Consider the following 11,864-nt stretch of genomic DNA (forward strand, 5'->3'; position numbering starts at 1 on the left):
ATAAGACTTCTTCAAATGTACTTACCATTACAGCTTTTTCTAAAATATTTTGACACATCAGAGTGCACTTCTGATACTCAGTGAACCTGAATATCTGGCATGACAAGGACATTGTTCATGAACAGTTCTCTACACAAAAATGCTTAACTGCCATGGTAAAGAAAAACCTGATTTTTCCCTTGAGGTTGCTAAATATTTTGTTCTTCAAAAACCCTCAAACCAAACACCCCCACTCCCCAGCTGAATGGTATTCCTCGTACAGACATATACAACACTTTTTGACAATTCATCAGCTGCCTAGTTGTCCAATTCTATACTAAACAGTTTTGTCTGAGCCAGGAACAACAAAGCTGAATCAAGTTCAAAACATCTTTTACCTACTAGATTGTTCTATTTAGTTGACAAGGTGACCTACAAATAGACTGTGCTGGAGTGTTGTCATATTCCATGGTGTCTGCATTTACTTTGCTACCTACAGAAGTTAATTATTTTTCACATTTAGGAAGAGACATGCATGTGAATAAGCACTTCTTTGAACAGGCCAGGTGCTACTGACTGAGGTGTACAGAATTAGTGAGCGTGCTTTAAAATCACAACTTAAATGTTCCATCTTCCATTTTTTTTTTCTGTAGAGAAAAATAGAGCATTTCAGCACTGGAGGTAGATACCAGCAGCCTTTTTTCTAGCACACAAGATTCATATTTCCACTTTAGCAGTACATTCTACTCATCATAAAACCAAAAATGTTACAAATTGCCTGTATTAGATTTAGCTGGAATACATCTATCCTATGGCACGTAAATGCTTTGCTGTCCCCTCTACAGATCCATGTTACTCCTCTTTCCTTCCCTTCCTTATTCTCAGGAGCTAATCCTTCCTGCAGTTTTTTTTCCTTTCTTCCAAGGTTAATGCTAGAGATTCAATTTCCTTTATTTCAGTGTTATCACCCACTCCAGTGAGCAAAATTAACCTTCTCACAGAAATGCCGTTCCACTTTGATAATGATTTGATTTAGTGTCTTGTTATTGATTTGTTTTCAGGGTTTTGTGTTGAAATAGATCAAGTTGCTGACAGCCCTATTACTGTAAAAACTCCCAACCTACTGCCTTCTCCCCACCTCTTACCAGGGAAGAGCTCAGCAGAAGGTCCACTCTTGACTTTGCTGTGGTTTGTAGGCCACTGCAAAGAGAAAATACAGTGAAGGACTTACACAGGGACACATTTGAGTCATCAGTGAAGAAAGGACAGACTCCTGAGCCAGTTGTGTTGTTAATCTTATTAACAAGAGAAGGTCACTATTCCCCTGCTAAAATAAGTGAAAGTACTGTTTTCTGCACAGTGTCATGTGTCCACATTGCCTGATCTTCTCTGGTATCTTGCACCTCCAGGTCATGGTCCTGGAAACATCAGTTTTAAAGCAGTGTTGAATCAGGTGGCTGGACATCTCTACATTCTCTGGAGAGTAATTCTAATAATTCTTTAGAAAAGACTGTGACTCGACTTATATAAACACAAACATTCTTCACCTTTTGGCTCAATAATTAAATGACCTAATGGAATTAGTGGAATGTGGCTAATACTGATGGCAGTGTGACTCTCTTAGGAATACTCTGCATATGGAGATAAACACAGAAAGGCTCTTTGATGTACTCCAGCCTTGATCAAGTGTTACAAGATGGACTGTTTGAGGAAAAACTAGTTAAGTTTTGTTTTGCTTTTGTTAGTAATGCCCACTTGAACTGAGCCCCTGTGGATGGTAAGAGGCTGAGCCTTGTGCTCGGTTATTTGGCTTCAGTGTATCTGTGTTATTTCAGCTTTGATATTGCATTAGAGGCTGTAGCGCTGCTTTTACATAATGTGCAGAATAAAACTCAGCATTTTCCTTCAATACTTTGCCAAGTTCTGCTTCTCTGATACCTAAGGCTAAAAATCTTCACTCTTGCCATATTTTTATGAAATCAAATTTTTTTCAGAAGAGGGTAGCAAAAAAAATATGATAGACTGCAAAAAGGGAGTTTCAAAGACTAAAACTAAATAAGCCCTAAAGTATTTTTAAATATAAAATCTTGTCATTTTAATGGCTTTTTAAAACTCTTCAGCAAAGTGCATATATTGTCAAAGCATAATTTTGAGTAAGAATTTTAGCATCAAAAGGCAGGTAAATGTTTGCTTTAATGAACATGGGATGTAGGGGATGTAGTCAAATAAATTTTTTGTATGGAAAGCATGGTCCACAACACATTTCTTAAAATATGTGCATTATCCCTTTCAGTTCATCTCATGTTCCAATCAAACAGCAAGAGTAGTAGAGTCTGATATTTTATGCATGTTCTCACAGCCAAGTAGCAGGATCACGTGGAATTCTTATGACCTGTTTTATTAGACTAATTTTTCATATTTGGAAACTTTGTGTTTAATTAATAAATATAACCCTTCCTTTCCTTCAGATGGATTATTCATGCCATGAAGTATGAGCTGAAAATCCGTGCTGGGGATATGCCAGCCAAGGACTTGTACCAGATGTCCCCTAGTGAAGTGAAGCAGCTTCTGCTGGATATTCTTCAGCCACAGCAGCCAGGCAGGTAATGAGATGTGGGGTTTGGGGCACCTGTTTCCATTCATAAACACTGTTCAAGTGAATTTAATTTCTGAACTGCTTTGTACACACCTGAAATCACCAGGCATCTGTGATCAGTAATATATTTATTTAAGGAAAGGCGGCAAAAACGCACTTTTTCATTCTTTCACAGGTTCTACAATTGTTTCTTTTATATTGCATGTTCCCTTTTCAGCTTTATCTTTGTGGAATTCTCTTTACTGCCACTGAAAAGAGATCTCTCTACTGTAACATGAAGCATTACTTTCTTTGATGTGGGGAAAAGAGCCAAAAATTACCCAATAACCTCTAGTTAAGTAGCTTGTAAGAACAGTTTGTCTGCTGTTCACTGCCATCTTTCTTCTGGGTTATTATATGAATTAAGAACAGATGTTCTCTAGAATTCTGGAGAGAGTGGTACTGCCTGAAACTTGCCATATTTTCTGTAATCAGCTGCCAAAAGCACGTTCATTGTGATACAAAGTATGCAAGACAAAAGTTAAAATTGCAATATTTCCACTGACCCATATTGGTAACAGTGGAATCAAACCTCTTCCTTTAGGTTTTACTTCTAGTTAAGTTAGAATAACCTGTGGCACATGGCACTGCTGGTAATTTCTACAGTCCTTGACTGAATGGGTGATGGCCTTTTCCCTCAGCACAGAAGAAATACACAACACATCCTACCACTTGTGTTCCTTCTTCATTCCAAGCTCACCTGGTTTTCCCCCCAGTGTAATGCTTGAGAAACAAGCTCCTTAATCCAGTGTCTCATCTCAGTCCAACTGGCCATGTGTTGGATCTCCCACATGCTTTGCAGTGTCCTGGTTGGTTATTAATGCTTGCAGTTGCATTGCTGTGGCTGCTCATGTTGATGCTGACATTACTCCTCTCACACTGGAGCAGAACAACCCCTTATTTCTCTTTGCAGCATTTTCCATTAACTATTATGCTATTTAGGAAACCATTTGGTCAACCACAGTAAGTATTTCAAGCCCAATCTGTCATTAGAGAGCTTACCTGAGTAGCCACAGCAGTTTCTGCTTTTGATTGCTGTAACACAGGATGGAGAGGTCAGTAAAAAGCACTCAGACTGATTTCCTGAGCATGAGGATTCTTTTCGGGGGCTTATCTGAGTACAAAAGTTCACCAACATAACCTTCCAAACTCTTGTCTTTAATTTCTTCCAGTACAGTAATACTTTTTTTCCTTGCCCATTAGTGACTTGTTTTTAAAAATTCTCTTCCTGCCAGGAACTACAGAACAGTCTTCTTGCTTTTTTTCTGTGACAGTTTTTTCTACTGTGGGGATTTTTAGAAAAAAGTCTCTGCTAGTGTGATCCAATATATCACTGCCAGTTAATTTGTCATACAGGAAGGACTAATGGTCTCTCCATAACCTCTCTCCAAGTTTTCAGAGAGGGTCAGAGTTTTGCAATTTTTCCAACTCTTACCCAGGGCTCCAGGATATGATCCCATGTGGATGACTGTGTTATATATCTCCCCAATAGAGAGCAGACTCCACAGATATGCTTTTTAATCTTTTTATGTAGCTCACAAGATTGAAAGTAACCTTTTTGAAATGGATCATTGTTCTTTTAATGGTCCAAACAGTTCTAAAACTCGCCTTGCTTATTCGGTGTGTAGGACTCTCTTCTTCACCATAGTAATGTAGATAGGTCACAGTATTTTTGACATCTCCAAATGCTTTCTTTTTATAATTAAGAAAACAACCTCTTATTTTTACCACCCAAAGCTTTTTGTGTTTATGTAAGTTTTGTTATCCTAATCCAAGGACAGAGCTCTACAGAGAATGAGATGGAGCTGTCATAGTAGTGTGAGTTTTTTGGCAGTTCAGTGTTAATTGAGAAGTGATTTATGAGACATTTTTTCCTTAACTTTTCATGTTAATCCAATACAGTTATGCAGGAAAAAGCCCCTACATTTTATGTTGTCTCAGTCCTGGCAGTGGTAAAGTAAATAAAAGTCAATAGTAAGTCAGTGACAGCTATTGTATCACAAGTGCTTTATAGGATTAACTTTAATTATCTCCTTTGTTTTCATGAAGTAAATCCCATCTACCTAGAGGTCAGACTTGTTCAGAAAATCCATCCCTTAGTGATACTTTTTTTTCCTTTTTTTCCTCAAAAAAACCCCAACCAAAATGAAAAAAAAACCCCAAACCAACACAGTGGTTGCTTGGTCTTCTGGTGTAGTTGGGAATGAGCTATACTGAGAAACTTGAGAAAAATGGGAGAGCACACATGGAGGTGTCAGAATCAGAGCCCTCTTTTCTGGTCAGATCTGAGAGGGAATTCTCCCCATTTCTCTAGTATTTAAGTGTAAGGATTTTTAGTGCAAGATCTCTTTATAATTTCATCAGGCACACTGGTGACTGCATAAACAGGTAATTTTACAGACAAGTAATTTTATTCTAAACACATCAAGTTAATGTAGCACTACCAATGGAGCAAAAACTAAACCCCCAAAAATATTAATGCTGAATTAACTTGAGCTAGGCTACAAAAGTTCTGCAGAACAACACAGTTAAAGGTGACCAGGACATTTCCCCCTTTCTTTGTTTTCCTTTTCAATCAGCCTACCAGAACCAGGTCCTAGAAATAGAGAAAGGCATGTTGCCAAGCAGTAATGTATTTTTTTTCTAAAAAAATAATGTGTAATAATAGTGTCTTGATTTTTCTACAACTAAGAGCAGTAACTTTGAGAAAAACTCTTCTGTCAAATATGGGCAGTACTGCTACACAAGACTTAAATCTGTATTGTGAATCCACCAATTAAATCATACCCATGGATGCCACTTGTTCAAGTTCCATTGCTGGTGTCTCAAACATCGTGGCTAAAGCCCCACTGCTGTAATAATACTGAGAAGAAAAAGTAGGAAAATGAAATTCCAGACTCAGTGGTTGTAAATGAAAAAAAAAGAAGGTGGGGACGGTGTGCTTTTGAAGACAAACAGAATTTGTGATTTATGGCAAAGGTAACTCAGTTTTTTCCAAGCTTTAGTTTAACAAAACCATTCTGTTGAATTTTCTAACTTTACAGGCCACTTGTTTTGTACACACTATCAGGGAAAAAGCCTCCCTTCAGCAACTCTGCTGAAATACATTTTTCTAATATGATTAGACCTGATAAATTTGATCTGCTACTTTACTGGACTGCCCTGGAGAGATTTCACAGTAAACTCTTTTTCTCCAGTTCTATAAAGCACAAACACCCCCAAGAGTAATACCCTGATCTCTGATTGCTCAGCATCTTCATTGTGTTTGTTCAGAATGTGCCTTACCCCAGAGCACAGCACATGCTGCACATGCACATTGAGCTGTGTTTGAGGGCACTGCCCACCATGCTGGCTCAGCCCAGGGCATGGCTGTGCTGTGCTGTACTGTGTGTGAGCTGTGCCCTGTCTGTGCCCACTGTGCTGGCTCAGCCCAGGGCATGGCTGTGCTGTGCTGTGTGTGAGCTGTGCCCTGTCTGTGACCTGTCTGTGCCCACTGTGCTGGCTCAGCCCAGGACATGGCTCTGCTGTGCTGAGGGCTGTGCCCACAGGAGCTGGCTCAGCCCAGACATGGCTGTGCTGTGCTGTGCTGTGCAGGGCTGTGCTGAGGGCTGTGCCCTGTCTGTGCCCACAGGAGCTGGCTCGGCCCAGACATGGCTGCGCTCTGCTGAGGGCTGTGCCCACTGTGCTGGCTCAGCCCAGACATGGCTGTGCTGTGCTGAGGGCTGTGCCCACAGGAGCTGGCTCAGCCCAGACATGGCTGTGCTGTGCTGTGCTGTGCAGGGCTGTGCTGAGTGCTGTGCCCTGTCTGTGCCCACAGGAGCTGGCTCAGCCCAGACATGGCTCTGCTGTGCTGTGTGTGAGCTGTGCCCTGTCTGTGCTCTGTCTGTGCCCACAGGAGCTGGCTCAGCCCAGACATGGCTGTGCTGTGCTGAGGGCTGTGCCCACAGGAGCTGGCTCAGCCCAGACATGGCTGTGCTGTGCTGTGCAGGGCTGTGCTGAGTGCTGTGCCCTGTCTGTGCCCACAGGAGCTGGCTGAACAGGAGGCAGATCGACGGCTGCCTGAACCGGACCCCAGCCGGGTTCTACGACCGCGTGTGGCAGATCCTGGAGAGAACCCCAAATGGGCTCATAGTGGCAGGGAGATTCCTACCACAGGTAAAGCCAGCAGAGATGCTCAGTCATTTCTGCTCCACCTGAAAATGGGGAATTACTTTACCACTGTTTGGTTTATGTGTTAATGTTTTACTTCAGGTATCACTTTCCTGTTATAATTGAAAAAACAAGAGTGTTTTCAAGTTCTCTTTTTTTTGGAGTGGAAAACAATCACAATAGAATGGAAACCAATTATTAAAGCACATTCATAAAAGTTTAAGTCTAGAAAATTCTTTCTGAACCATGGACTCTGCAATCTGCTCCTTTTGATCCTACAGTGGTCGTGTTTCTTACTGAGCAGGACTCAACAAGCAGATAGGCTCTTCCTGGGGGTGGGTTGGATTTCATGCGTATGGTCTTTGTGTAACTGTTATTTGTCTTTCAGCAACCAACCTTGTCGGATATGACGATGTATGAGATGAATTTTTCCCTCCTAGTTGAAGATATGCTGCAAAACATCGACCAGCCACAATACAGGCAAATTATTGTGGAGGTCTGTGGCCAACAATAATGAAATTTTATAATGTGCATGAGTGTGTTACAGCCTAAAGGAAAAAAAATAACCCAGACTCGAGTAGCTGAAGAATTAGCATTTTAAATATGAGCACTTGCTGCAGTGGTTTGCTCATAGATTGTTCATGATTAAATAGGTTCCTGTTAACACATTGAGAATACACCAAGTTCTTGATGTTCTTTCCCTTTAGCAAATATTAATGACAGCACCAGTACAGTGAGGTCACAGGAGATAAAAACTAATAAGAAGTGTAATTCTAAAGTAGCTTTCCTCCAAGTTCCTAGCCTTTTCCTAGCAATTTTCTAGGTCTGGCCACAACTGCTCTGAAATAATCACTTTGCCCTCCAAAATATTCTTCTTGCCCTTTTTGCTGAGGCTGTCTAGTAAGTTGCTTTGTACTGCTGAGTCAAATCACTTCCCCTTTGCTCATGCTCCTATACCAAGCAGCAAAGCAAGAGGCTGTTCCAACCCCTTCCCCAGCACTGCAGTGTTTGCTGTTGGAACAGATCAGATGCTGTTGGTGCCTGAGCCCTGTGCTGTCCCCAGAAATGTGCCCCTGCTGCTCATGAGAATTGCTCCACAGGGAGATCGCACCCCACGTAGTTCTGCCTCACCACTGGAGCTCAGGCTGGGCTCTGCAACATCCCCAGTGTTTGCTAGAAGATCCCAAAATTGCCAAACCCAAGGTGGCCAGTGCAGACCCCACTGCCCACTTGTAGGTATTGCCACAGCACACTTGCCATGTTCACCTTCCTATTTTAAACCTCTTTCAGATACAAAGAACGTAAATTCTGAAGAACTGAGACTTTCCTGGTGTCTACTGACTTTGGTTTTTATAAACTTGGTCAAAGCATGATTACACTGGCTGTAATTATGCCTGACAATACCAGATGCTGAGGTTCAGGGTTTGCTGCTTTTCACCCTGTCTGTTGGTCAAGCACCAGCATTTGTGCCGCCACACAGCTGAATAAAATGGAAAATAACTCCCCTGGCTCTCAGCCAAGTTAGATGTTAATGTCAGTCATTTACACAGTGCCCTTAACCAAGTAGTCACCAGCAATTGTAACCTTTCATAAAAGCCTGCTTTTCCAGTGATTCTTTTATCAAAGTCAGAATTCTATTATCTGTGCACCGTTACCTGTGCCACTGCTAAATGGCTTCCTGCTTGAAAGAGGCATATGCAATTACCAGCAGGGCCATTATGTAACCTGAATTTTAAAAAATCAAATTTAAAGTCTCACAGTCTTTTTCTACCTTCTAGTTGCTGATGGTTATATCTGTGATTTTGGAGAGAAATCCTGAACTAGAGTTCCAGGACAAAGTGGACTTGGACCAAGTGGTGCAAGAAGCATTTCATGACTTTCAGAAAGATCACAGCAGTCCAAAGGGAGCTGAAAATCAAGTGAGTAAAATATTGCTGTCTTACAGAATTTACCATTCTTACTGAAGTTAGTTATGAATGTTAATTCTGTGCAGTTCAGAGTAAAAAGCAATTGATAGGAGTTCAGAATGAAACACAAATAAGAAATTAATATGCCTGAGTGCTGCCTAAGTCTGCAAAGGGCCTGTAAGCAGAGATGAAAGAGGTGTGCCTTATTGCTGAATTGTAAATTCAGAATATTAGGGCAAGGAGAACACTCAGTGTTGCATAGCTCTGCAATGGCAGTCTGGGTAAAGCTGGGAGAGTAACTCATTAAAGGGGACAGAATTCATTAGGAGGGACAGTAGAACAGAGAAGCATTAAAATAACCAAATAAAGAAGGAAAAATAAAGCTCATCATGGAAGAGTGAACTTTGGATCTTATGTACACAGATACTAAGAAAAATTTGGAAACCAAAGAACTCATATTAAAAATACTAATGTAAGAACCTGAAATACAGAACTGTTCTTAGTGATTTTTGTGCTGGAGTTGCATTCACGACCTAGCAAGGTTTTGATATCTGAGGGTTAACATTCAAATAAATCAATACATGCTTTTAATATGTACTTCAGTAGAATTTTAGGGTTTATGCTTTACAGATTTCTAAGTATTCTCACTCAGTTTTGGTGCCTCAAAGCTCTGAAATTCTGTCATAAAGCCAAGTTTATTGGACTGGTTGAAGGGAGAAACAGAAATAAAGCAGTGAGACAAGTCCCTGTGCTACTGAGGAGGATCTTCTCACTCCATCTGGCCTTTTATTGTGCTCAATATACTCCAGGATATCTGTGCTGGCTCTGAAGAATTTATTGATTCATAACATTGACATGCAACAGCACTTCCTCTTGCTGAATTTAGCTCCTTTAAGAGATGAGGAAGGATGTGCTCCTTGCAAATTCTTTCAAACTTTCACTTTTTTGACACTAGTTTTTTGTAGTAAGATTTGAAAGCAAGCCACAGATGCAGCCTCAGCAACATGTCACTTTGCACAGTACCTTTGTTTATAAAAGAGTACAATTTTCTTGGAATTACAATTCTTTTGGCCCATTTTGGAGGGTAATGACTCTGTGGCTATACCAGAATCACACATATCCACACAGAGGGCTGTAAGTGCCAGCTCCACACGGGATCTCAAATGTGCTGCTGACTGCTGTGACAAGCTGCAAAACCCCAAGGGCTAGAAACAAAATAAAATTCCATGCAAACCCTGATTTTTCCTGGTGCTGTCCTAGCCTTCATTGAAGTGATGGATTTTTTTTCCCAAGGCCAGATCTACTTAGAATGTTGCCTTTTTGTCTCTTAAAAAGAAGTCCCAATTTATAGTTGTGAAGAGTAAGTTTAAGTTTGTTGTTGGAAATTCCAGCTCCTTACATGAAAATTTTCTGGAACCTGTCTCTCCCACATTCCCAGGTGTATGCCTGCTTGGCAGTTAACTGTGGCCTATTTAGGATTGTTCTTAGGATATTCTGTCTCAAAGTTTCCTAAAAAAACACTGCTAAAACCTCCTAATTTGTCTGAGCTATGATCCTCCATTAAACTGACTTGCAAATATTTTGAACTTTAATTCCCTGTTAACATGTAATAAAGGTCAAAGTATTTACTCCAGTAATTGCAAACACACCCTAAAACTACAGAAGTCTGATATTTTCACCTCACAATCTCTGTCCTTGATTTAATAAAAATAACCATTTTCCTGTGTTGAACCTTTATATAGCAGCTAATCTATAGTTTGAGAACAGGCAGATGTTTTAACTGTGAAAAACAGGTGTTTGGTGAAGGACACCTATTTTGGTGACTTGATTAATGAGTTAGTTCATGTGATAGCTGTGGTTTGAATCTTGGATTTTTTCCCTCTGAGTGAATGCCCAGTCAGTGTCCATCTCCGTGGCCACCAAGGCTCTGGCTCTGCCCTGCACCGTGGGGTCCCACAGGCACCATCCAGCTGCATGTGGAGGAGAGCAGTTGTTCTCTGACAGCTGTGACATTTGAAAAAGTGTTAAGAAGGTGGGATCTCTACAGTCCTGGAAAGCTCAGTGAAGAAATAGTTGCAGTACATCTTAGTAACCCGTTTCCCACATGCTGAAGGAAGTATAGATGGGAGATTGCTGAAAACTGAGCAGAATTATCCTATAGCTTTAGACTCCAAAAAAACATTTGCATTTCTGACATGTTTGTGATGTTCCTCTTGTTTCCCTGTGTTTGGCTGCCTTCCCCAGTCAGCACTAATGGCACATCTCTCTCCTGCAGAATGACATGACTGCCTTCTACAACACCCACCCCCTTGGGAAAAAGGGAACGTGCAGCTACTTGAGTAAGGCTGTGATCACCTTACTGCTGGAAGGGGAGGTGAAACCAAGCAGTGATGATCCTTGCACCATTAGCTGAAGCTCAAAACACAGCACAGGAGTTGTTGCTTTAGTTAGGTTCTGTGTATTTGTCAAGCATATTTTAAAATACTGTTTTCAAGAGTAACCCTGGCTAGTAATACAAATGCATATTTATCCTTTGCTGAAACAAGTGCCATTAAAGATACTAAGTGCCACCTGATGTTTTCCTTTCTCAACTATGCAGCATGAAACTGAGCACATGAAGTTAGTCCTATGATATTTGATTAAGCTGAATGGGAATGTATTTATGATCTTAAATTATGCACTTAATGTAGCGGGTTAACTTCAAAAGAAAAGCAGTGTGAGAGTTTGTCTTTATACCTCTATTTATTTATAATTGCAAACAAGTTTATTGTAAGTTCTAAATGCAATTCAGAAAATACCACAATTAACATGCATACCAATCTGTGGAAATATAAAAGTTGGATTATTTTCTTACTGTTTTACACACAAATTGGAGGTGAAGGTTAAATAGTTGTTATTCATTTAAAGTTTTCTGTATCAGTTCAATTGACAGCATTCTTTGAAGGTGTTTTTTTTTTAATTTTCCATTTTGCTAACTAGATGCACAGGTTTCATCCTAATAGAGCAACTTTTTATCTGTAGCAATACATAATATCACTGCAATTTCCCAATTGTAGTTTAAACATCTGTAAGTTAACAAGGGAAATGTGTGGTAACAAGATGAAAGTTTGTTTAAAAAAAAAAGGGCAAATGAGCTGTATTTAAAGTTAACATCAATGAAGAAAGTAGTTTACATTACATATGCTATCATTGCA

At 40.3% G+C, this 11,864-nt stretch overlaps 1 protein-coding gene across 4 annotated transcripts in view; it reads left to right on the plus strand.

Annotated features, from left to right (window-relative positions):
- PHKB (phosphorylase kinase regulatory subunit beta) overlaps positions 1–11,570 on the plus strand; it is a 72,465-nt gene extending 60,895 nt beyond the window's left edge. For all 4 annotated transcript variants that reach the window (XM_071567663.1, XM_071567662.1, XM_071567665.1 and 1 more), the window contains 5 exons: positions 2,448–2,582; positions 6,640–6,769; positions 7,152–7,259; positions 8,542–8,682; positions 10,946–11,570. In XM_071567663.1, coding sequence (XP_071423764.1) covers positions 2,448–2,582; positions 6,640–6,769; positions 7,152–7,259; positions 8,542–8,682; positions 10,946–11,083 — 652 coding nt within the window. In that variant the 3' untranslated portion in view covers positions 11,084–11,570. The remainder of the gene's footprint in view (positions 1–2,447; positions 2,583–6,639; positions 6,770–7,151; positions 7,260–8,541; positions 8,683–10,945) is intronic.
- The last annotated feature ends 294 nt before the right edge of the window (positions 11,571–11,864 follow it).

The sequence above is a fragment of the Pithys albifrons genome, chromosome 12 (genome assembly GCF_047495875.1).
Source record: "Pithys albifrons albifrons isolate INPA30051 chromosome 12, PitAlb_v1, whole genome shotgun sequence".
NCBI classification, from domain to species: domain Eukaryota; kingdom Metazoa; phylum Chordata; class Aves; order Passeriformes; family Thamnophilidae; genus Pithys; species Pithys albifrons.